At 55.4% G+C, this 25,989-nt stretch overlaps 1 protein-coding gene across 3 annotated transcripts in view; it reads right to left on the minus strand.

Moving 5' to 3' along the window:
- The window catches only part of E2F2 (E2F transcription factor 2), a 29,889-nt gene extending 5,313 nt beyond the window's left edge, over window positions 1-24,576 (minus strand). The window contains exons 1-6 of one of the 3 annotated variants that reach the window (XM_030539042.1): window positions 23,696-24,576; window positions 8,099-8,204; window positions 7,245-7,464; window positions 5,861-6,019; window positions 4,825-4,939; window positions 1,134-1,290 (exon numbers count right to left, since the gene is read on the minus strand). In XM_030539042.1, the coding sequence (XP_030394902.1) occupies window positions 1,134-1,290; window positions 4,825-4,939; window positions 5,861-6,019; window positions 7,245-7,464; window positions 8,099-8,204; window positions 23,696-23,992 (1,054 nt within the window). In that variant the 5' untranslated portion in view covers window positions 23,993-24,576. Of the gene's footprint in view, window positions 1-1,133; window positions 1,291-4,824; window positions 4,940-5,860; window positions 6,020-7,244; window positions 7,465-8,098; window positions 8,205-9,273; window positions 10,506-14,149; window positions 14,545-23,695 lie in introns of those variants that run through there. The other 2 variants (XM_030539043.1, XM_030539044.1) reach the window with 2 other exon arrangements.
- Window positions 24,577-25,989: the final 1,413 nt, after the last annotated feature.

Genomic DNA, 25,989 nt, shown 5'->3' on the forward strand with positions numbered 1-25,989 from the left:
AGGAGAGCTTGGAACTAGCTTGGTGGAGCTAGGTACGTGCAGCTGCCCCGGCGCAGCAAAGCCCCCAGTGCCCCCTTGCACCATGGGCCAGGTGCCCCACGAGCCCCCCATTCACCAGCGACATGGGAGGAGCCTGGTGAGGGCAAGCAGCGGGTAGGATTCTGCCACCAGGCCCTATCAATACCCCTGAAACCCAGCCTGCAGCTCGTTATCTTCAGATGTTCCAGTCCTGGGATCCTCACCCCACCCACAGCTCTGTCAATGCCCCTCCACCCCAACTTGCAGCCCCCCCTGCTATTCTAGCCCTGGAATCCCCACCCACAGCTCTGCCAATGCCCCTTGACTCCAACCTGCAGCCCCCTCCATTATACCAGTCCTGGGATCCTCACCCCACCCACAGTTCTGCCAATGCCCCTCCACCCCAACCTGCAGCCCCCCTGCTATTCTAGCCCTGGAATCCCCATCCACAGCTCTGCCAATGCCCCTCCACCCCATCCCGCAGCCCCCCTGCTATTCTAATGATGGGATCCCCACCCACAGCTCTGCCAATGCCCGTCCACCCCATCCCGCAGCCCCCCTGCTATTCTAATGATGGGATTCCCACCCACAGCTCTGCCAATGCCCCTCAACCCCAACCAGCAGCCCCCTCCCCCATTATACCAGTCTTGGGATCCTCACCCGACCCACAGCTCTGCCAATGCCCCTTGACCCCAACCTGAAGCCCTTCCATTATACAAGTCCTGGGATCCTCACCCGATCCACAGCTCTGCCAATGCCCCTCCACTCCAACCCACAGCCCCCTGCAATTCCAGACCCGAGCCCCCAGCCATACCCCACCCTGCTTTGCTAATGCCCCCTACTCCCAGTCTGTGCAACTGGCAAAGGGCAGGCCAGGGTTCCAGGAAGCCACACGGGAAGCAGGGCCTTGCCGAAGGCCGCTTGGCAATTAGCAGACCTGGCGGCTTGGAGGGGTGGATCTTGGCGCAGAGCCCGAGGCGTGGCAGGTACGGCAGCCATCCGGGCAAGCACTCAGTGGCTGCCACGAAAGAGAAAGTTAAACCCAACAGCATCAGCCTGGGAGGAGGAGAGGCCAGGCCTGGCCAGAGATCCCTGCAGTCCCAGCCAGACGTTACCTTTCCCTGGGGACGGGTCAGTGGCCTCGCTGCTGTCCTGGAGGGAAGGGGTGGAGAAGCTGCTCTCCTTGGCAGGGCTGTCCTCCAGGATCTCCTCGGGGCACAGGTACACCTCGATGGGGCCATTGGTGCTCTTCAGATGGAGCTGCACATTCTCCTGCCCGGAGAGGGGAGGGGTCAGCGGGAGACTAGCCCAGCAGGATTCATCACACAGGTGGTCCCTCTCTCACTCCTCCCTGCACAGAGCCAGTAGCTTGGCCAGCAGAAGGGGCTTCCCAGCTCCCCTGCAGCAGGGATGACTCAGCAGGGCCTTGCCCTCAAGGGCGGATGGAGGAGAAGCAAAGACAAGTGCATGGGAAACAGAGCTCCCAGCCCCATCCCGTGAGCCCTAAAGTCACCTCAGGACGGGATGCAGAGATAAAGTTTCTTGACACCTTAAATGACTGCTTCTTGGAGCAGCTAGTCCTGGAACCCACCACAGGAGAGGCAATTCTTGATTTAGTCCTAAGTGGAGCCCAAGATCAAATCCAGAAGGTGAATACAGCTGGACCGCTTGGTAATAGTGACCATAATATAATTAAATTTAACATCCCTGTGGCGGGGAAGACACCACAGCAGCCCAACATTATGGCATTTAATTTCAGAAAGGGAGACTACAGAAAAATGAGGAGGTTAGTTACACATAAATTAAAAGGTACAGCGCCAAAAGTGAAATCCCTGCAAGTTGCGTGGAAACTAAAAGACACCATAATAGAGGCGCTACTTAAATGTATACCCCAAATTTAAAAAACATAGTAAGAAAACCACAAAAGAGCCACCGTGGCTAAACAAAGTAAATGAAGCAGTGAGAGGCAAAAAAGCATCCTTTAAAAGGTGGAAGATAAATCCTAGTGAGGAAAATAGAAAGGAGCATAAACTCTGGCAAATGAAGTGTAAAAATACAATTAGGTTAAAGAACAGTTGGCCAAAGACTCAAAAAGTAATAGCAAATTTTTTTAAATACATCAGAAGCAGGAAGCCCGCTAAACAACCAGTGGGGCCGCTGGACGATCGAGATGCTAGAGGAGCACTCAAGGACGATAAGGCCATTGCAGAGAAACTAAATGAATTCTTTGCATAGGTCTTTATGGCTGAGGATATGAGGGAGATTCCCAAACCCGAGCCGTTCTTTTTAGGTGACAAATCTGAGGAACTGTCCCAGATTGAGGTGTCATTAGAGGAGGTTATGGAATAAACTGATAAACTAAACAGTAATAACCAGGAACAGATGGGATTCACCCAAGGAACTCAAATGTGAAATTGCAGAACTACTAACTGTAGTCTGTGACCTATCATTTAAATCAGCTTCTGTACCAGATGACTGGTGGATAGCTAATGTGATGCCAATTTTTAAAAAGGGCTCTAGAGGTGATCCAGGCAATTACAGGCTAGTAAACCTGACTTCAGTACCAGGTAAACTGGTTGAAACTATAGTACAGAATAAAATTGTCAGACACATAGATGAACATAATTTGTTGGGGGAAGAGTCAACATGGTTTTTGTAAGGGGAAATCACACCTCACCAATCTACTAGAATTCTTTGAGGGAGTCAACAAGTATGTGGACAAGGGGGATCCAGTGGATACAGTGTACTTACATTTTCAAAAAGCCTTTGATAAGGTCCCTCACCAAAGGCTCTTAAACAAGGTAAGCTGTCATGGGACAGCTCAGTGGTTTTTGAGTATTGGTCTGCTAAACCCAGGGTTGAGAGTTCAGTCCCTGAGGGGGCCATTTAAGGATCGGGGGCAAAAATCTGTCTGGGGATGGGTCCTGCTTTGAGCAGGTGGTTGGCCTAGATAACCTCCTGAGGTCTCTTCCAACTCTGATATTCTACAACAGTGGTCGCCAACCTTTTCCGTGGGGAGGGCACCGGACGACTAGCCGCCGAGGACCATGGCTGCCAGACAAGCAGCCGCCGAAATGCCACCGTGATGCAGCAACGTCAAGAGGCGTCGCTGCCAAAATTCAGCAGGATTTCAGCAGTAGCACTTGTTGACGTTGCCACATTCGGCGGCATTCCAGCAGCCAGTAGGCGGGAGTACATGGATGCCCCAGCGGGCGCCGTGGTGTCCTGGGGCACCGCGTTGGGGACCCCTGTTCTATAACAAAAGGGAAGGTTCTCTCATGGATCGGTAACTGGTTAAAACATAGGAACCAAAGGGTAGGAATAAATGGTCTGTTTTCAGAATGGAGAGAGGTAAATAGTGGTGCCCCCCAGGGTCTGTTCTGTGACTAGTCCTATTCCACATACAGGATTCATAAATGATTTGGAAAAAAGGGTAAACTGTGAGGTGGCAAAATTTGCAGATGATACAAAACTACTCAAGATAGTTAAGTCCCTGGCAGACAGCGAAGAGTTACAATAGGATCTCTCAAGACTGGGCGATTGGGCAACAAAATGGCAAATGAAATTCACTGTTGATAAATGCAAAGTAATGCACATTGGAAAACATAATCCTAACTATATACATATAAAATAATAGGGTCTAAATTAGCTGCCACCACTCAAGAGACAGATCTTGGAGTCATTGTGGATAGTTCTCTGAAAACATTCACTCAGTATGCAGCAGCATCAAAAAAGCAAACAGAATGTTGGGAATCATTAGATAATAAGACAGAAAATATCCTATTACCTCTGTATAAATCCATGGTGCGCCCACATCTTGGATACTGCGTGCAGATGTGGACGCCCCATCTCAAAAAAGATCTACTGGACTTGGAAAAGATTCAGAAAAGGTCAACAAAAATGATTAGGGGGATGGAATGGCTTCCGTATGAGGAGAGATTAATAAGACTGGGACTTTTCAGCTTGGAAAAGAGACGACTAAAGGGGGATATGATAGAGGTCTATAAAAATCATGACTGGTGTGGAGAAAGTAAATAAGGAAATGTCATTTACTCCTTCTCATAGCACCAAGAACAAGGGGTCACCCAATGAAATTAACAGGCAGCAGGTTACAAACAAACAAAAGGACTTATTTCTTCACACAATGCACAATCAACCTGTGGAACTCTTTGCCAGAGGATGTTGTGAAGGCCAAGACTATAACAGGGTTCAAAAAAAAACAAACTAGATAAGTTCATGGAGGATAGGTCCATCAATGGCTATTAGCCAGGATGGACAGGGATGGTGTCCCTAGCCAGAAGCTGGGAGTGGGCAACAGGGGCTGAATCACTTGATGACTATCTGTTCATTCCCTCTGGGGCACCTGGCATTGGCCACTGTTAGAATCCAGGATACTGGGCTAGGTGGACCTTTGGACTGACCCAGTCTGATCATTCTTATGTTCTCCCTGACAAGCAGCCACTTCGAGTCCCTCTGGGCACCTATGCTAAGGGGCAGCTGAGCCAAGGCTGGCCCGTAGCCCCATGGGACATGCTTAGAATTCAGTGGCCCTGGGGCTAACGCACCGGGGTAGGACTCAGGAGATCTAGGGTCAACCCCCAGACACTGATTTCCTGTGTGATCTCGGGGAAGTTGCTGTATCTCGCTGGGCCTTAGTTTCCCCATCGATAAAATAGGGATAGTGGCCCTTCCTATCTAGGCTCCTCTAGTCTCACACAAAGGGGTTCAGAGCTCAGATGGGGTCTCTGCTGTGGACCAGGAGGGTGGGTTTTCCCTGCACGCAGAGCCCTCCTCCGACGCACTCACCTCATTGAGGTCCGGCACCTCCAGCTTGGTTTCTGGGGGGGCCTTGACCGCTATCACCGTCTGCTCCTGGAAGTTGCTTATGGCACGGATGTCCTGGTAGGTGACATATGCTAACGTGGGGGGTAGAATTAAGGAAATATCGACCACAGACAATATTCTCAGCCCACAAATGACAACAGAGTCGGTTCTCTGCAGACCTCATGTGCTGGACTCTCCCCAGCTCCCCCCAAAACCAGGCGGGTTCCCACCCCAGCCCATGAAGGCATCCTCCTTGCCAAGCACAAATTAGAAACCTCTTCTTCCATCCCGAGAGGGACACAGGACTACATGCCTCTCCCCACGATGAGGCCTGGACCACCACGCTCACCACTTCCAGCACCCCCACCCTCAAGGACAGGCAGCAAGGCATTGTGGCATATGGAGCTGAACACCCCTGCCCGAGTGCACAGGCTGGTGCCAGGCCATCATCCCATGGCTCCAAGAATGCCACTGGCCCCCTGTTTGTCAGTGTGCCAACCCCAGAGTCCTGGGCCTGTGAGGACTGGCATGTGGCCATCTCCACGTCTGCTCTGTCCCCCCGGGGCAGCACAGCTGGGAAAGGCCCTGGATAAGACAACTGCTGGAGGTAAAGCTTTCTTGGCTGCAGAACCCAAGCCGTGGGGCTTGCTGGCAGAGGAGAGGAGACGGAATCCAAGCCAAACTGTGCTCAGACAGGAAGGCAAGGCCCACCAAGAGCAGGCGCTTTCCTCAGACTGCTCTGAAACAGAGCTCACATGCTGACCTGACAAAACTCAGCCCCTACCCAGGGCGGGGGAAAGCAGCTTTATCAACAATGAGGTAGGAGTTCAGCCCAAGTCTTTTCCCCAGGTTGGGCTGCTCCTCGGCTCCTCCCTCCAGGCTGCTCAGCCCTCACCCTAGATCCTCCCTCAGACCCAATATCCCTCTGAAGGTCATTTTCAGACTGAGTTGGCTCATGATGCAGAGACACCCTGCAATCCCCTTTCTCCGTAACCCTTTGCCTCCCCATGAAGGATATCTCTGGTTAGTCTCGTCCTCTGTCAGGTGCTTCAGCTGGAGGGTGCAGTCCTGGATGCGCTCGTCCAATGTTCTCTCGGTCTTGGCCAGCTCCACCAGCTCTTGGCGCAGGGACTGCTGCTTCACCGTCACAGAGGTATCCTCGAAAATTCCTGTGCCCCTGGGAAGACAAGCAGAGCCGGCCACTGAGGATCAGTGGAAAGCAGCGCACTGTGGGGGGAGGGCGAGAACATCACCCCCCTCAGCAGGGACAGCACAAGATCTCCTATGAGGGAGCATGTTGTTTCCAAAAGACGTGCAGCTGGGAGCGCTCTGCGAAGCAGCACCGTAAATACATGCGGCTGAACGGCTCTGTGAAAGGAAACAAGCAGGGCTAGAGATCGGCCTGAAAGCAAAGCCCCCAAGCCAGGATTTTAGAACCGCTCAAAGACAGAGCCACGCTGAGGGGAGCTTGGGCCGATCTCCGCAAACTGGATTTGGTGACAGCTGCTTCCAACTGTGTTCATTCCATCGTAAAATAACCTGGCACATGTACCCCACTCGCTGCCAGCAAGGCTGAGAACATAGGAATCTCCATTGGATGAGATCCCGTACTCCTGCCAGCTCACCACACATCTCTGACAACAGCCAGCAGCTGACGCAGCAGCGCACGGGCAAGAATCCTGCAGTGGACAATTACAGAGTGGCCTGCCACAGGGGAAGTGTCCCCTAACCCCAGGCTTGTGCCCTGAAGCATCAGGTTTTGTTAACAGCCAGTGGCCTTGGATCCTGCTTTTGAATCCTGCTGAGCGTGATCTTGTAGTGGGGAGTTCCACAGGTTACCTTATGGATCACGTAAAAGTATTCACTGTATCCACCTTTGTGGTAGTGAGTATGGGGAGGGGGCAAGTGAGGCAAGAACAAGACCCTTGTGCTTAATGTGTGATAAGAGTCCAGACTCTGCTCTGTTCTACTATCTGTTCCAAGCTGGGGTGGGAACAGGGCTGACAAGCTATTTCAGGACTGTTCAGCCAGACAGCTCCAATGGGGTCGGGTCACATCATTGGAAGAGCTACGTTCTGGTCTCGCCTACGGTGCTGGGTTTAAACTCGGTTCTCATGGAGGCCCTTCCCATCCAGACTCACGGGCCAAACCGTGTTAGAAACCAGCTGAGTTGGGACCATGTTTGACCCTGGATCTTAACTCAGGCTCCTTCCTGCGCTGGCTTGGGGACAAAGACCCAGATCCCTCCAAGCCCCCAGAATAGACACAGGGAAGGTCACTCCACCCCCAGACAAGACTCTGCACTTAAACAAACAAAGCCCTTCAGAGTTGATGGTCCCAGCATAGCCGGTCCCAGCCCCAGATCTCCGCCCCCTCTGTCTCCACCGCACAGAGCCCCTTACATCCACTGGATGTTGTTCTTGGATTTCTTCCGGATGAGCTGAATCCCCTCCAGCACGTTGGTGATGTCGTAGATCCGGCGCTTCTGCACCTCCAGCACCTCGGCCGCCCGGTTTAGGTCCAGCACCCCGTCCTCCGACTCGCTCAGCAGGTGGATGAACTTCTTGGTTAGCAGCCCCAGGGAGGTGTCGTACCGCGTCTTCTCCCCAGGGGACTTGGGGGCTGTCGTGGGCGGGGAGAGAGGAGACGGGTTAGGTGGGCTGAGCAGGGGAGAGGAGCTGAGAAAAGTCACAATGCCGCCCAGAGAACGGGCCAGGCTGATTCAACAGCTGCTGGCTAGAGGCACGCAGGGCCCCCCCCACGGGTGAGTGCAGCCTGCAATGGGTTTCAACAGCCTAGCGCAGAGCGGGGCTGGGTCCCTCCCCTTTAGCTCAAGCAGCGGAGGCTCGTGCTTTCAGTGCGGACGGGCCTGGGTTCAAACCCCACGGCGGGTCCAGGCAAGGTCAGTTACAGGTGCTCCTATACCTATGGCAGCACTACGCCGGGTGGGGGCATACTGGAAGCAGATGCTCATGGATGCCTATTCGCTCCAAGCCTGTCCTTCCCCACAGGAGGACGGCATGGACTGGTCCTAACTACAACACACACTCGGCTGCCTGAAGGCCACATGGCAGCCCCATCCCTGTGTGGAATATCCCAGCGTCACTACACGGCGCTTTCCTGGGGACAAACGTCTCCAGGACCCAGCTGCTCCGGACAGAAGAGCTGTGGGGCAATGCAGGTCCTTTGCATGGGAGCGCCCCACTCAGGCCTACATCTCCCCTCCCTCACATCCCACCAGCTCAGCACCACTTACTCCTGGGGCTGGGGATTCGAGTGATTGTCCTGCCCTTCCCCTTGGGCGTCCGGAACTCTGGGATGCCCGGCTGGCCGGTCCCTTCCAGATCCAGCTTCCTTTTGGCCTGATGGGCAGGAGAGAGAATCCTACAGTTAGCTCAACAGGAGCACCCACGATCCCACTTTGCCCTCTGGAGGCCCACACAGCACCCACAACCAAGGCCCAGCGTGGTCTCATCTATCCCCCTTTGATCACACCGGTCCCTTCTGGCCTTGGAACCTCGGGCTGTGAGTTCTCTGGAGCAGGGAGCCTTTGTACAACGAGGCCCTGAGCTTGGCTGGCGCTATAGTAAGGCAAATAAATAAAACCGGAACCAGAACTCAGGCCCGGCCGACAGCAGGGGTTTGACGCAGCCCTGGGTGCCCAGCGCTTGTATCGGCCTCTAGCATATGGAGCCTGGCTCCACACAGGTGGAAGCTGCACCTGTGCAAATCACAGCCTGGAGCAGGGCTGTCCTGGCTACATCAGGGGATTGCATCAGTGCAGCAGCACCGGGGGGGGGGGGGTGGCGGGGGGAAGGCTCAAATCCCCAAGGAGCAGTTACCCCACCAGGTCAGATCCCTGCAGCCCCCTTCCCCCTCCCACCAGGAACTCCATCATGGCCCAACCTCTCTGCAGAGGGCAATTGGAGCAACAGGGGCCTGATCCTGCCAGGTCCTTGGCACAGGCGGCCAGGATACGGGAAGCAGGAGCTGCCTCTGAGGCCAGATTGGGAGGGACGTTAAGCCAGTTGCCAGTGCGGAAGCCTGGAGGGGCACATGTACTAGGAAGGAGACGGCCCAGCCTTCCTTCACCCCCACCCCCGGATGGGGGGCTGATTAGAACAGACCCATTCAACACAACAGGATCCAGCCCCAGGTTGGGATAGTCCCAGGAATAGGAGTCCAGATTGTATTTTAATGCTTTCTGGCAGTGCCAGCCCAGAACCCCACCGGATCCCCCGCTTAACCCAACACACGCAGTAAGCAGCCTCCAGCCCTGCGGTGATGGCGCCAGCAGGGGGAGCTGTGCTGAGCCACCACCCCCATCGCCCCCCATGAACCAGGAGCTCATCACCAGGCTCCGAGCTGGGCAAAGCCTGGCGCTTTGGGGCCCTGGCACAAACCCAGCACACGCAGCCCTTTGGGAGTTACCATGGACGGCTGCTCTGCAGCCTATGGGGCATTCGCTGCTGGGTCACAGTCCCACACGCTGAAGCCCGGGCGTCCATGTCACCGAGGCTCCATCAGGACGGGGCCCTGCTGCTGGCAGACGCAGAGAACAGACAGGCCCGGTCTCTAGCTCTCAGGGCAGGGCTGAGCGGCCACGTGCACTGATCTGAGCCCGCCCGCTGCTCCGTGCCCAGAGGCCTTTCCCGGGCGCCGAGAATGCTATCAGAGAGCCCAGCCACAGGAAAACGCTTGCATGAGACGTGTCCGGTTACAACAGCGGATTCTGGGAACCGGCTGCAGCTCAGCCCCGGGACGGGGCAGAGGGGCTCGGCAGGGGCCAGCGCCCTGTCCCATGAGGAGCTTGGGGCCCGTCCTGAACCCTTTCAATTGCACAACAAAAGGGGTGAGCGACCCCCGGCGGGTTGGGAAGGGGAAGCAGCACGTGGCAAGGCCGGGCAGCCGTCTCCCAGCAGCTGCCAGATCACTTCCTGCCCACTTCCTGAGTGGCACTGCAGGCTGGCGTGGGCGCTGCCTGCCATTTCCCACAAGTATTTCCCTTTTGGCACCGGCTCCTCCAGGCTGGGTTGCAGACCCTTGGAGCTGTATTGTCGGGCACCGCACCAAGCCAGAAAGGAGGAAGATGGGGAGAGCTCCCTCACGCTGATGCCCAGAGAGCAGCTGGCACAGTTTCTCCCTGGGAAGGCTGGGGCCAGGCTAGCACTTGCCAGGATACGGACACCATGCAATCAAGGCAGCAGGGAGTGTTCGTGGGCAGGGCTCCCGTGCTGCCAGCTGGCGAGGGGACCGGACGCTGTGATCCGCCATCCACACCTTCACCCCCTGCCGGCGGGTCCCTGCGAGGATGCTACAACACACCCAGCGCACTGAAGCTAGAGGTCGACAGGAGCATGACACACTAGCCCTCCAGCGACTTGACCAGCTCCCCATTCATTGCCAGGCCTGGTCCTCAAAGACAGCCTCACCATCCGTGAGCCCCCATGTTAGCCAGGGGCAACCCAACCAAGAGAGCCCCACTGTGTCTCTTGGGCCTTCCAGCCCCACACTGTGAAACGCCTTGCCTGAGATCACACCAGCGCTGCTCAGTCATATCTGGAACCACACACCAGCGACCCTCCCACCAGGAACGGCCACAGAGGAGTGTAAGAAGCAAGAAACAGACAACACAGGATAGCTCGGTGGTTTGCGTATTGGCCTGCTAAAATCGGGATTGTGAGCTCAATCCTTGAGGGGCCACTTAGGGACCTGGGGCAAAAAAAATAGTTGGGGATTGGTCCTGCTTTGAGCAGCGGGTTGGACTAGATCCCTCCTGAGGTCCCTTCCAACCCTGAGATTCTATAACACCCTACCCCATCACCCCCCAAAACACTCTCCTCTCTCAGTGATCTCACACACCTGCAATAGGTGAAATCCCAGCTTTGAGCAAAGCTCTGCTGGGTTCTTTATTCTCTAGGAACTATTTGCTCCCAGAGCAGCATCTTCCATCCACAGTACATCTTTTCCCCTCCCCCAAAACTCTAGAGAGAGAAACTAGAGACCGATTAAGCGAGGGCTCTTTGGGTCTGGATCGTGACTAGCCTTAGGCTCCGGGGTAGGCGTCAAAGCTGGGTGTGGGTCGGACCATGCTGACATCAGCCGTCAGAGAAATGTCCCCAGCTTATCTGAGCCAGCACACAAGGCTCCGTTCAAGTTTTGGATCAGTAACGAAAATATCCAGTGGCAAGTGCTGATCAGGGAATTGGTAGCCAAGCCCTGCTGGAAATGCTGAAGGTTCAGCCCAGCTCAGATAGATGCTGAGGGAGAGGGAAGTGAAGCCGCACCAGAGAGAGATTTGTCGAGACAAGATCTGAGAGGTGACGGCGGGAGGCTGCTCCAGAGGGCAGGAGCTGCAGAGGAGAAGGTTCTTGAATCAGTGGGGGCAAGGCAGTGTGACGGGCTCATGAAGGAGGCTGGCGCCAGACAAGGTGAGGAAACAGAGATGAGTAGAGGGAGGAATGGCACATGAAGTCTGCTGGATCGAGCCCACACTGGGGAAGGTCCCAGTCCCCAGACACAGCAGTTGAGTGGTTAACAGAACCATAGCACAGAAGTGTTGGAGCAGCCGATCAGAAAACCACGGGAAGAGAGATCCCCCAGAATCAGAGCAAGCTGGCAACAATCCTCACCCTGTGAATGCCCATCCCCTCTTTTCTGCACCAGCTGCTCTCAGGCTAGTCGGCTCTACCTCGGTCCCTTCATGCCTCTAGTAGCTGAGCGCCTTCTAGTCATGCATTAAGCAACATAACATCAGTGACGGGTGGTTCACCCTCTCCCTGGGGAGGACTGCACGTGGAGCGTTCTTGCCGGGCTGTCTTTTTTGGGGGCAGGAGGGGGGGAAGCTGTTCTATGTCCATGCAGCTCGGCCATTATATCAGAGAAGGCAGGTCAAAGAAATGGGTCCAGCCCTTGGCGCTGAAGGCAGGGTGGTCTGGGACGCTCCTTCGTTCCTGTGGGCGATGGTTCCACAGTCTCACTCTGACCCCCGGGCGAGCGCTACCCACAGAAACCCCTGGCAGCCGAATGGTTAAACCCAAGAACATGGGAAACACCTGCCAGAGTAATAATACCACAAGCACATCTGCTGCGTCAGGCTGCCCCCCATTTAGGCCTGGAAACCAGAGACATCAGTGGGGGCTGAGAGGGGGGGAGGAATCATCTTGGTTTCTCCCCCTCCCCTCTGCCCACAGGCGTCTGTTGGCAACAAATTAGTTAGAAAGGGCCAGCAACAGGTGGCTGTGACAGTACATGGCTGGCGTGGCCAGGCAGGGAGCGGCTCTCAGCAGCCCCCTGTGCTGATGCACCAGAGGTCAGCAAGGAGGATTTGGGGAGCCGGCCTGGTGCTTACTGTTCACTGGGGCCCCCCCTCGCGTCTCCCACACCCCAAGATGCCTCCTTAAAGTCCGTCACCACTGCAGAGCTACCAGTGCACTGATAGCATCACGGTCCCTGTGATAGGCCACGGGTCACGCCCTCCCCCAGGCCACCCCACAGCACCCTCCTCTTGGCGTTCGGCTGCACAGTGCAGAAGAGACTTGGGAGTTCAGGATGCTGCTCTGCAGCCAGTTTCCAAGTTATATGGGGAGGGGCCCATGCCAGGAACTCTGAAGGTCAAGAAAGGGCTAAATTCCCTACCTCTCTGTCTAGACACTCTTCCCCTGTGTTAAGGATACCAGCTGGGATGCTGCCTCGCCTCTACCCCCAAGAAAGGGAGAGCAAAGGTGGTTCTGGGACCAGCCTGGATGACTGGGAAGGGGAAAGCACAGGGTACATTCAGATGGTAACCCCCAGCTCGTATCTTGCACGGCTCATCAATAGATCTCAAAGCATTTTACAAAGGAGAGCACTATCACTAGCACCATTTTACAGATGGGGAAACTGAGGCACGGAGCAGGGAAAAGTGACTTGTCCAAGGTCACCCCGCAGGCCAGTGGCAAAGCTGGAAATAGACCCAAGGACCCTCAAATCCCAGTTTGGGGTCCTAGCCACTCAGCCACACTGCAAAGAGGCTCCCAGATGAGATGTGATGGAGAAGGAGCTCAGAATCCGCTTCTGCGCCTACCCAACGCCACTGGGGGGTGCTGTGCTGCTGGAAGAGGGCCCACCCTTTGGCTGAGGCACTAGGTACCAGCAAAGATCCTCTGGCAGGGGGCCCTGCCCAAATCCACACTCCAGGAACGATGTTCCCCCTCCTTAGCCCCTCTTCCTGCATTCTGCTGCCTGACTAGCCCTGTTACACAACTGTCACATTCCACCCCAGAAGTGGCTGCATTTCAGCGCTGGGTGAAGCCCTCCGCGGTGGACATTGCAACGCACAGAGCATTTGGGGATCCGCCAAGTCCGAGGGTGCAACTGAACGGGGACATAAGAGCTGGGCTGGGAGCTATCGCCCAGCTCCTGAAAGGCTTCGAAAGGCAGGTGCTCCAGTCCAGGAAGAACAGGAGCAGATGCTTTTCTCTGCTAGTGAGCAAGTCCTCAGGTCTCTGGGTCAAGAGTGCACCCCACCCACCCTGCCGAGAGTCAGCATGCGGGGAGCGCTGCTTCTTTCCGAACGGCAGGGAAGGGGACAGAGACGAGGCGGATTTGCAGTCCCTGCTGTCCCACATTTGGGGGCAGGCGATCGGGGCACACGGGGGTTTACATGCCTTCCGTTTGGCATGGGGGGGTTCGCACCCTCCCTGCCAACCCTTGCGTCGGGGTCAGAGGGCGACAGCCATCCACTTTCTTTCCCAGGCCGAGCGCGTGGTAACTGAGGGATGCTTGAGAGGCCCCGGGATTGTAGAGATGGTGGGAAAGGACAAAGGGAAGCCCAGGGCAAATCTCCTGCCAGCTGCTGGCCTGGCCTGGAGCTGGCACAGTCTCCCCTCCCCAGCAGGGGCTGGATTAGCAATAGCAGCTGGCCAGCCCAGCCACAGGGGAGAGCTCAGACTCCTACCCAGCCACGGCCCACAGGGTGGGGAGCAGCAGGGTGGACACTGGAAGAGTCAAAAAGAGAAAAGCCCAAGAGCCCCGTTGTGCCCTGTAGGACTCCAGCCCCCGTCTTCCCTGGACACTGCGTCTGCTCAGCAGCCTGGCTTCCAGGCCACAGGAATTTGAGAGGAGAAGGGGGATGGAGAGGATCCCTGGGGAAACTCTCTCAACCCACCCCTGTATTTCTGCTGCGGGGCATTTAATAATTATAATACCCGGCTCTTCTCTAGATCTCCAAGTGCTTTACCAAAGGAGGGAAGCGTCACTCTCCCCATTTTACAGATGAGGAAACTGAGGCACTAGTTGATGACGTGACTTGCCCAAGGTTACCCACCAGGCCAGTGGCAGAGCTGGGGAAAGAAGCCAGGTCCCATGAATCCCAGTCCAATGCTCTAGGCACTAGGTCAGACTGCTCTGAAGAGAAGCCAGCGTAGGAAGCCTGCATCCTTCAACTCTTCTCAGCCCAGCTGCTCCTTGCCAGCTTCATGGAGGCAGGGGGCATCATTACAAGCCGCAGAGCCCCACGCAGCTGAGAGTGGGGAACGTCACAGCCTGGCAGGCTGCAAGGATGGGATGCAGGTGGATGGGCATCTGCCACACCTGGGTCCACAAGCAGGAGGAGGGTAGGAGACAGGGAAGCCCCTCTAAAGGCAGCTTCTGCATCTCCTGCAGCCCCAGCGCCTTTGCCCTTCATTTCCGGGGGCGCTTGGTCTCAGCAGCATGGGGCTGGGCTCGCCAGGCCCGTCTGGGCAGCTCTGAGGCCTGCCCTCACCCCACACCCTCGCACCGCAGGGCGTGGGAACCCTGCATCTGGGTTATCACAGAGTCCCACAACCCGCAGCTCCAGAGCACACACCCTCTACGCACACACCGGGGAGGGAAAACTGGCAGCAAGCCTGTGCATGAAGAAGACGACCGACTCACCTCTTCCAATCCCTCCCCTGCCCCCACAGCTTCCTGGAAATCCAGGGAGGGTTCCCCCTGCACGCTGCAGCCTTCCACCCCACCCCCCTGGAGGGGTCAGCAGAGGCATTCACCGGAAAAGCCACCTCCAGTGGCCTTGCTCAGCTCTTTCCCCCAGGGGAAAAGCAGCAGTGCACCTGGGCAAATGATGGAGGTGAAAGAGAGAGCTGCAATGAAATGAAAGACAAGCCAAATACACCTGCACCAGAGGTGAGATGCGAGTTCAGACCCTCCCTGCCCAGGAAGCAAAAGGCTAGAAGGGACGAAAACAGCCCACTTGGAGGGGCCATCAGAACGGCCAGAGCAGGACAGACAGCAGCAGCACTGCCAGGCCTGCAGGGCATGTCAGAGCATCCAGCTGTGACCCAAGAGGAAGGATCATGGTAGCAGGAGGGTGACAATAACTGAGGGCTGGCAAAAGGCCCCAGCTGGGCAGCCCTGAGGCTGTGGCACAAGATCACAAGGTACTGCCCAGTCTCTGGTTTGGCCTGGGCTACGCAGTTTCTTGGCCCACTTGGGCTCTGCTCCCAGAGGCTGGGTGCAGCAGGGCTCTGCCCAGACAAGGCAGGCTCTCCCCATTGTGGGTGGGGCACGGTTGATGCGCTGGGTGTTGATCAGCTCAGATGCAGGCCTGACAGGTACTGTGAACCTCCCACCGTGCTGGGAGCAGATCCACAACTGGTGTCTCTGGCCTACAGAAGAGTTTCCTCCCAGATTCCACTCCTGGGGCAACAAATGACAGCAGTCAGCTGCATGCAAGAGTGACTCGAACTCGCTGCTCTGTCCTAGCTCCAGCTGCCAGGGATCCTGCCTTCAGCTCTCTGCTCCAGCAGGGTGGGGAAGGGGGTTTAGGGGCAGCAGAAGCTTGCCCAGAATTCTAGCATCCGCGGCAGCCCCAGGTAAAGAGGATCAGCTGACAAATCCGGGCTAGCACGGCACGGTCGGGATTTCCCATCCCCCGAGACGCACACCCACACCCCACGCTCATTCATCACGACTCTCCAGCAATCACACACACTCCTCTGGCCCCGCCCGTGAGTCACGGAGACATGCTGGAAGAGAAGCCAGAGCCTTTCCTGGAGCAGTACCCGGGAGCCTGACGCCACTCACCCCCAGCCATGTTTAAAGTCCTCAGAACAAAACCAGCTTTACGCTCCCCACCCCGCCAAGGGGCAAAGCTTGGCTGAAGCCCAGGGGATGGAGCCCCAGTGGCCAGGGCTTAAAAATCCTCCCTCCATGCAACAAGAGGGAAAATATTCCCAGCTGTACATTCAAACCTCTGCCCCCAAGGACACCCCCAACCCCATTGCACAGTCAGAAGCCCAGTTCCGTGCCCCACCATGGAGCCTGGCTCCAGGGGCCAGGCAAGAAGGGGGATCGCGTCCCTCCCCCATCAAATTAGCTGAACGTGACAGAAGAGCCCCATTAGGACACAGGCAAAGTCTGAAGCCACATTAGCTGGCCAAGCGAACACCGACGCCAACCCCTCCCTTAAAGAACAGGTGGCCAAAGCCCCAGTGAGAGACTGTGACCTACCTAACCCTAACCCCAACCCCAGCACAAGGCTGCAATGTCCTGGGCTGGGGAGATCCTGGTGTTTAGAGCCTTCCCGGCACCCATCAGCATCAGCCGCAGGACGCAGACAGTGCTACGTAAGATTAAAGGAGACCCAGGCAGAGGGGTCTTTAGCAGGTGCCCCCAAGCCCAGGGAGGCTGGAAGGGAGGGAATACAGCCCTGTGCTGGCTTTACCCTTTATATAAGCCCAGTTTAGGCAAAGCCAGGGCTTTCTCTCCTGACCTCTGATCTTGACTTTGCAAAGAGGATCTGAAAAGCGAGATCAGACCACTGCTTTTCTGGTCTGGTCTCCTGAGCCCACCAGTGACAGATCCCACAGAGCAGGACAGGACTCCCTCCCTCCCTCCCTCCCCACCCACTCCTGGCCTGTTTGTGTCTTGCTGGATATTGAGTGGGGAGGAAGTACACCTTCCTGAGCCCTCCAGTCATCAATTTACACCTCGAAACACAAGACTGCATTATCCTTCTCTTGGGGCCTGCACAGCTATAGGATTCCTGCCTATCGGACATGCTGACCACCCTAAAAATCCTGTCACAATACTTGATTTCAAGGCCTCCTCCTGAAGCAGTGAGTTCCACAAGTCGGCCATGTGTAGTATCGCCTTGTATCTCAGGTGACATACAAGTCTGAGACACACTGGCCCATTAGCACCCATCCTACAGGGCTGTACCAACCCACCAGAGTCCCCAATGGGACCCAAACGGGTTCAGCCATGGAAGTAAAGCCAACGAAGAGAGCACCTCCCTCCCCCACCGCCCTCAATTCAGCATATGGAGTCATGGCCATAATATCACACGCTGGCCAAGCAATACACACACTGGCCATACCTAGCAGCTTGGCAAACAGAAGCAGCTCTTTGCGAGGCACTCAGCTCAGCAAAGCTAGTGAAGCTGGAGATGTGACTGCAGCACACACAAAAGGCTCTCCATCTCCCCACACAACAGCCCGTCTCCCGCACCCGGAGGATCTCAAAGCACGTTATGAACTTTACAGAATTAAGCATTTTAAAGATGGAAAAAACCAAGGACTAGATCAAGGAGATCAGCCCTAGGTCACAAAGCCGGGAACAGTACCCAGCGATCCCTAGACCACCTGTGATTAATTTGCAAGCCTTCCTCATTGTCCTTGAGTAGCCCTTTCTGTTACAAGACCCAGGAAGCAACCAGACCAGCACTTCAAATTAAGGCACCTATCCCCACACGACCTGCCTCGTAGGTATTTACAGGTGTGGCACTTAACAGGTCATGTTCCAATCCCTTGGCCAATTGGAGAATGCACAAGCAACCTTATAGGAGGAAATCCATAGGGCTGTGCACCTACCCACCACCCCGCACGCTCATCCCGCCAATCGCCCTTTGTACAAAGAACAAAGTTGGTCAGGCATTTCAAATTCAAATCCAAACAGCTTCTCCTACGGACTCTGCACTCCCAGGCTTCTGAATCAGCCGTCTCAAGAGCAGCCTGGGATAAGCCACTAGATTCGGGGAGCCACAGAGAAAAGTCAAGACAAGAATTAATAGGCAGAAGGGAAGCTGCACTGCAATTCCTTTGAGGTCAGTGCTTCCAAACCTACAAGAATCCCATTCTGATCACACACAGGTCTGGAAGGACACGTGAAACAAGGATGAGGAAGAAAATTAAAAAATGGTGAAACAAACATGCAGAGAGGCACAGATGCATTTGTTTCAAGAATACGTCCTGAGCTTCTTCAAGAGTCTTTGTGCTGAGCAGGAATCAAACTCATCCCAAAAATCTCTGAATCCACTTGCCTGCCTCCATCTTGGAGTTCAAAGGCAGATTGTTGCAAGGAGTCATACACCACGTGCTCTCATCAAGCTCCTGTAAGGGAGGGAGGTGCTACACACAGGTGACGGAGGCAGAGAGAGACTAAAGCACGGGCGGGCAAACTTTTTGGCCCGAGGGCCATATCAGGGTTGCGCAACTGTATGGAGGGCCGGGTAGGGAAGGCTGTGCCTCCCCAAACAGCCTGGCCCCCGCCCCCCCTACTTCCTGCCCCCTGACCGCCCCTCTCAAAACTCCCGACCCATCCAACCCCCTCCCCCCACTCCTTATCCCCTGACAGCCCCCCCCGGGACTCCCATCCCCAATCCAACTGCCCTCTGCTCCTCATCCCCTGAACACCCCCTCCTGGGACCTCCCACCCCTAACTGCCCCCCTGGGATCTCACCCCCTTCTCCAACCCCCTCTCCTCCCTATCCCCTGACTGCCCTCCTGACCCCTATCCACATCCCTGCCCTCTGACAGGCCCCCCAGGACTCCCACTCCCAACCTTCTCTGTTCCCCATCCCCTGGCCACCACCACCCAGAACCCCCCACTCTCTTACCCAACACCTCCCCCGGTCCCCACCCCCTTACCAGCAGCAGGAGCTCACAGCCGCAACACCCAGCCAGAGCCAGCTGCGCTCCCCACGCTACCCAAAGGGAGTGGTGGGCCAGAGCGTGGCCGCAGAGTAGGGGCCGGGGCCTAGGCTCCCCGGCCAGGAGCTCAGGGGCCAGGCAGGACGGTCCCGCGGGCCGGATATGGTCTGTGGGCCGTAGTTTGCCCACATCTGGGCTAAAGGAATGTCGACATTTCGAGCTGGGGGTGAGATTCCCAGCTCAAGGAGGAATACCTGTGCCAGCTCTGATCAAGCTAGTGTGCTAAAAATGTAGCATAGCAGCCAGAAGGGCTGGCGGCTCGGAGTATGCACCCAGCGTCTTGGACAGGATAGCACCCTGGGCAGCTCGCTGCTTGCACTGCTGCAGCTACACTGTTTGTAGTGCACAGGCTCTGGCAGGGTTAGCGTGGGAACCACCCCATTCCTTGAGTGATATGCCCAGAGGGACACAGGGAACCAGGGCCAAGTCAGAGACTGAACCAAAGTCGCTGAACTTGCAGGCTAGCATCATACCCACTGGACTAGCCCTCCTCCTCTAGCTGCTGACATGCCGCCAAGAGACAAAATCCAAGCACTGGCTGCCCTGCACGGCACCCTCAGGTTTGGCTGGAAACGTGATAAGCTTACATGTGGGAAACCCATTCAGGATTCCCCCAGGGACTGGAGCAAGGTAGAGGGGACTAGATCCTGGTCTTGCGAAAGGGGACGTTTTAGCGAGGACTCTGTCACCAGGATGGAGCCCACGGAATTGACATGGCAGCAAGGAACGAGAAGGCAGGCGGGGGGGATTCTGCACCGATTGGCCAGGCAGCCTGAGGCCCCGGAGGCAGATGCCCCTTTTAGAAAAGCAGCAAAAAAATCCTGTGGCACCTTATAGACTAACACATTTTGGAGCATGAGCTTTCGTGGGTGAATACCCACTTCGTCAGATGCATGTAGTGGGAATTTCCAGGGGCAGGTATATATATGCAGGCAAGCTAGAGATAATGAGGTTAGTTCAATCAGGGAGGATGAGGCCCTGTTCTAGCAGTTGAGGTGTGAAAACCAAGGGAGGAGAAACTCGTTCTGTAATTGGCAAGCCATTCACAGTCTCTGTTTAATCCTGAGCTGATGGTGTCAAATTTGCAGATGAACTGAAGCTCAGCAGTTTCTCTTTGAAGTCTGGTCCTGAAGTTTTTTTGCTGCAGGATGGCCACCTTAAATCTGCTATAGCGTGGCCAGGGAGGTTGAAGTGTTCTTCTACAGGTTTTTGTATATTGCCATTCCTAATGTCTGATTTGTGTCCGTTCATCCTTTTCCGTAGCGACTGTCCAGTTTGGCCAATGTACATAGCAGAGGGGCATTGCTGGCATATGACACGATCCATTGTCTACAGCCAAGCACTGAGGTACAATCGCATCTGCTCTAACCCCTCAGAGACCAACGCCTACAAAATCTCCACCAAGCATTCTCAAAACTACAATACCCGCATGAGGAAATAAGGAAACAGATCAACAGAGCCAGACGTGTATCCAGAAGCCTCCTACTGCAAGACAAACCCAAGAAAGAAACCAACAGGACTCCACTGGCCATCACATACAGTCCCCAGCTAAAACCCCTCCAATGCATCATCAGGGATCTACAACCCATCCTGGACAATGATCCCACACTTTCACAGGCCTTGGATGGCAGGCCAGTCCTCGCCCACAGGAAATTTCCACTACATGCATCTGACGAAGTGGGTATTCACCCATGAAAGCTCATGCTCCAAAACATCTGTTAGTCTATAAGGTGCCACAGGATTCTTTGCTGCTTTTACAGATCCAGACTAACACGGCTACCCCTCTGATACTTGGCCCCTTTTGGAGATGCTCACGGGTCAGTGTGAGGGAGAAAGCCCAAGGCGGCTTTTTTTTCTCCTCCTGGTTCTACAGCCAGGAGACACCCCCTTCCCCAGGCCAGATAGCTGCACTGCAAGGCTGAGACCCCAAGGAAGGGGGGATTTAAAGCATGGAAAACACAGCAGAGGGGGGGAAGCAAGAGACCTTTGGGAACAGTGGGGTTTCACCAAGGGGGAGGGAAATAAATGCACAAGGGATGCAGAGCGTCAAACCCTCCTGCTCTGCTTAGATTTCCACGCAGATTGTCCACCCACCAGTTCATTGCCTAGTGTTTCTTCTCTAAAACAGAGGTGTTAACCATTAGAAAGCCAGCACCTTCCACGGTGCCAGATAAAGGACTCCTTAGGAGGCTGTCTACAAGGCAGGGGGTGGGGAGAGGGCATAACAGCAGATTTAGGGCTTTAGCACTAACAATCTGTCTTAGACCATTCCAGGGCCCAATCTCTCTCTTTCTTAGCACTGTGATCCCACTGCAAGGCAGCTATGGCTAATTAGCCAGGGATGTCATGTGACGTTTCGACGGTTCCAAGCATGCTTTGATTAACAGGAGGCACTGTAGTCCAGTGGTCAGAGCAGCCAGTCAGCCTGTAGGGGGTCACTTCCCACCTCTGCCACCGACTCACAACATGATCTAGGGCCAAGTCACTTAACCTCTCCGTACCCCGGCTCCTGCCCATCTGTCACAGAGGGACAACAGCCCAGGGCTTACATGACTATTGTGGGTCTTCATCACCGGGAGTTGGTAAAGAGCTTTAAAATTCTCAGGTGAACGGGGGGGCAGAGGGAGGTTCTGGAAGGAAAATTTGCTCTTTAGGCCACTGTCTTGCACACAGTTTGGTGCGGGTAGAGCCTGCACCTGCATGGAGCCCTGTTGACTCACACATAGGTTTCAGGATCAGGCCCTTAGCGGGGGGGCTGTAAAACCACCTCTGTGAAAGCTACGTTCTGCCTTCAGCCCGGGGAAAGGTTTTAGCAGCCTGGGTCTCTCTTGCTGCACACAGCAGCCCTTGAAGCTACACGTGGCATTGGGGGAGACATTTCACGTTAAGCTCACGTTAACACAGGCAGCGAAGACGACAAGACAGGTGGCACTGAAGCCCGCTGGGGCCTGCAGGCATGGGGGCTGTGCAAAGAATGGATCCTGAGCCAGATCAGCACCCACTGCCAGAGCAGAGCAGGAACCTTATGGATCCAGTGCAGAAAGGGAAACCAAGAGACACGCTCGCAGGCTGCCTTCAGAGAGGAACGTGGCAGAGCCCGCACCTGTCAGGAGGCATCAGCAGCCACGGGGGAAGCTGCAGCAGCCTGAGGTCCTCCCCAGCCTTCGGGAGAACACAGACAGGCAGCGAGAGAGGGAATCGCTCCCCGGCCTGCTTCAGGAGCAGCAGTTACACGCCAGCCCTCTCTGCCAATTAGCACGGCTGGCAAAGGCCTGCAACAGACACTCGGCAGGGGCCTGCAGAAGGGGAGGCAAAGCTGGTGAAAACTGCCTGCCCTACCCAGTGTCTGAGCTCTGCTTTCAGAGCCTGGGGAGCACAGCTCATAGAGGAAGTGAATGATAAACCAGCAGGGCCAGGATCCCACAGCCACTCAACGCCCTTGACTCTTCCCAGGTCAGCCAGGAACAAAGACACTCGGCGCCCCTCAGGTCTGGCCCTGAGCAATGGCAGCGTGTCCTCCAGAGCTTTCCCTACTTCTGGTTTACAGTGCAATCCACGCCTCCCCGTGATGGCCAGGCTGTCATATATAGCTCCACTCATCACAGGGGGCAGGAGCACTTTAAATTCCTACAGGCCATACCGCATCAGACCAGAGGTCCAAAGTCCAATATTCTGACTCTGACAGAGGCCAATATCACATGCTTCAAAAGAGCAAACCGTAACTCCTTTCCTTCACCACATCATCCCCCCATGATGGAGAAGTAAGAGGAGTCTCTAGGCTTTGTTTATACATCCCCATGTGACTCGCGGAGGCAATGTGGTCAAGTGAGGACTTGGGTTCCATTCCCAGCTTTGCTGACTGTGCAACTTCAAACAAGTCGCATCACCTCTCCTTGCCTCAGTTTCTCTCTGTGAAATGGGTATAATAATATTTTCCACACACACACACTCTTACAAAGCGCTTTAAGATCTATAGGTTAAGAATACAAGTTACTAAGGTTGGATTTTGAACCTAGCATGGCAGTAGCAGGGCACCAGCAAACTCAGCCATTCCTCCCTCCATGTGTCTTCCTTGTCCAGTTCATGTCCAAATCCTTGCAGTCCCTCTCGTGCAGATTTCCTAAGCCGTCACATTTCAGGGCATCCCTGCTATTAATATGGAATCCTATTCAAATTCAGTCTCCTCACACACACAAAAAAGAAAGTTACACTTCACTATTGATTTCACCCCACTGCAATCCTAGGCTCGGCTCTTGTCTCCGCAGAGTCCTGTTAAACTCAGGGGAGCTCTGTACAGGGCTCCACCGGCCAGCCGCAGACCGAGGGCCCTGCCCTGAAGCGAGCTCAGCTCCACTGAAGTCAATGGAAAGACACTCACTTGTGCCAGGGCTGATTTTGGGTCAGAGCCTAGAGAACAGATGGCAAAGGGCACTCTGCAGGAAGCCGGGTGATGTAGGATTCATTTCCTTAATGCAAGAGATTTTCTATGGCCTCCGCTCTCAGGGCTGGAGGTTCTGATGGGCAGTAACAACTATTTGCAAGAACAGAAAAGAGGAAGAGGACAGCAGCTTTTTGTGGGGGGTAAACTGGAGTGGAAAGGAAGTTGAGAAACACATGAGCCGCTGTGCTGAGACTTATAGTCTAGTACCAAGCCATTAACATTTTGCACATTAAAGACATCCCAAACCTCAGTCCACTAGCTAGCGTTTGGTTTTAATAATGTCACCCAACACAGTGGCATCAGAGCACCTTGCCAGGAAGAGATTATTGAATCACACATTTCGCCTGGGTTCAGACTCTGCTACATCCAAGCGACACCAGGCCCAACACACAGCAGGTTTGAAAAGGGCAGACAGACAGGAGGGGAAAGCACAAGGGTGCACAGGGGTCAGACACTTTACCGGCAGCCTTCCTGCAGAGGCAGATCGGATGGTTTTGATTTCAGGTCCATGAGGGGTAGCGTAGAGACAGCTGCCCCTGGATGCGGGGGCAGTAGCCACACTCGGAGGGTACAGCTTCGTGAAATAGGTGGCCGGGATGGAGTGCATCTGAGGGCTGCTGAGGCTGGAAGTCACCAGGTCTGCAGAGCTCATCACAGGCATGACTTTCTTTTGCTGCTGCTGCTGTTGCTGGGGGAGGCAGGCAATGGAGCAGCCCCCCCTTTCTGGGGCTGAAGACACTCCCTTTACTCTCAGCATTGTTCAGCCATTTTAAACGGCGTAGCATGCAGGATCAATGAATGGCCCCCAGTTTCCAGTCTGAGGCTGTCTTGGGGGGAAAAAAAATCAAGCCGGATTTTTTGCTATAATGCATTGGGGGAGGAAAAGACTAACGCAGCCCCAGAATAAAAAATGACTGTTTCCTTTCGCTCTCCGCACTCAGGAAGAAAGCTCCAGCCCCCTCCTTTCTTCGTGGAAGATCCGGTAGCTGACCGGCCCGAATTTGCAGCTGGCTGTTTTGATACAAACACACAATTCAAAGATACTGGTTGTCTCCAGGGGACCGGGGCTTTGCAGCGCTCAAATGCCCGTTCACTGACCCAAGCCTCAGCCTGCAGGAGCTCGGTAACGTGCAGGTTACTGCAGGGGCTGGTGACTTTCAGCTCCCAGAGTGGGAATCGACTCCCAACCAAGCGTGCTGCATTTTTAAAAAGTGAATAATAAAAATCACCCCCCTAAATCTCTGCTCTGGCTGCTCCTCCTCCCGAGGCCCCCAGCGCGGAGGGGGTGAGCAGCATCAAGCCAGGGGGAGCTGCGCCCCCCGCCCGGGCCCGGGATCCGCCCGAGGCCCCGCCACCGTCCGGCATGGAGCGGCTGCCCCTGCTCGGCTGCCTCCCGGCGGGGCTGCAGCGAGCCGGGGCCGGGATGGGGCCGGATTGGAGCGGGGGCGATGGCTGCGGAGCGGCCCCGGTTCTTTCTCTTTCCCTTTCTCCCGCGGCTCCGCTCGCTCCTCGGCTTTTTTTCTTTTCTTTTTTTTTTTTTTTAAGCGCCAAACTACGTGCCGCGAAATTCGGATCTCCCGCGGAAAAGCCCGCGCCCTGATTGGTCGCTGCAACGCGGGGCGGGGCCACGCCCACCGGATTCGATACATTCGGGCGAGGAAAGAGGCGGGGCGGGCGGCTCTTAAAGGGGCCGCGCACGGCGCGCGCTCTTCTCCCGGGGGCTGGCTCTGCCTCGGGTTCGCCCCCTCCCGACGCGCCGAGTGGGCGTGGCAGTGGCGGGATGGGGCGTGTCCATGCAAACAGAGAGCTAGGGACCGTCTGCAGCCCTCCCTCCGCCCAGGAGTTAATGTGACCTGGGCTGGGACCAGCTGTCAGACCTGTGGTTGGGGGGAGCCTATCGGGGGGGATGGGGGGGGCTCCTCTGCAAAGGCTGCTCCACCCACGCACTCCGCTGGGACATGCTTTTGTTGCAAACAAAGCCCTGAGGCAGTCAGCCAGAGAAAGCAAGGGGTAGCTGGGTTTCATAATGGCAGGGCAGCATGGCCAACAGGACTGGGATCCCAGGGGCAAATACAGGGAGGGCTGGAACAATGTGTACAGTGGGGGAGCTGAGAGCCATTGAACCAAACTGTAAACCCTGGATAGGATGGGAACTACATCATGCGGGGGGGAGGCAGCACTGTTAGTCCCAGCCCCTATGGGCAAATGTGGCCTTTCGAGACTCTTTGGGATAGAGATTATCTTGCTTGTACAGCACCTAACACCATGGCACCTGATTCTGATTGTGGTCTCAGGAAACTATTGCAATGCAAATTGACAGGGGCCGCTCTAGTTATAGGCAAGCTATTTAGCTGGCTAGGTTGGCGGATTACTGGGCAGCTGCCTAGGGCACCCAGACCAAATTTTGAGTGGCAGTGCAAGCCCCTGCACTAGGTCACAATGCCGCTGCCTCAAATTTGGCCTGGCCACCCCTTCGAAGGGGCAGTCGGGCCAAATCTGAGTGAGTTGGGGGCAGCCCACTGAAGAGTTGCCTAGATTAGCAGAGTGTGTTGAGAAGCCTCTGCAAATAGGAACTAATAATCAGTTGCATGCCATGGTGAGCTCATATGTCTCAAGAACATAAAGCAGAAACCCTGGAGAGCAGATTAATGTGGCCTGATGTGGTAAGGAAGGCAACTGTGTTTGACCCAAACACCTACCTATTCATTGTTATTCTGGGATGAAGAGTTTATGCTGCACTGCCCTACCCTTTGC

This window comes from Gopherus evgoodei, chromosome 20, assembly GCF_007399415.2.
Source record: "Gopherus evgoodei ecotype Sinaloan lineage chromosome 20, rGopEvg1_v1.p, whole genome shotgun sequence".
In the NCBI taxonomy this organism is placed as follows: domain Eukaryota; kingdom Metazoa; phylum Chordata; order Testudines; family Testudinidae; genus Gopherus; species Gopherus evgoodei.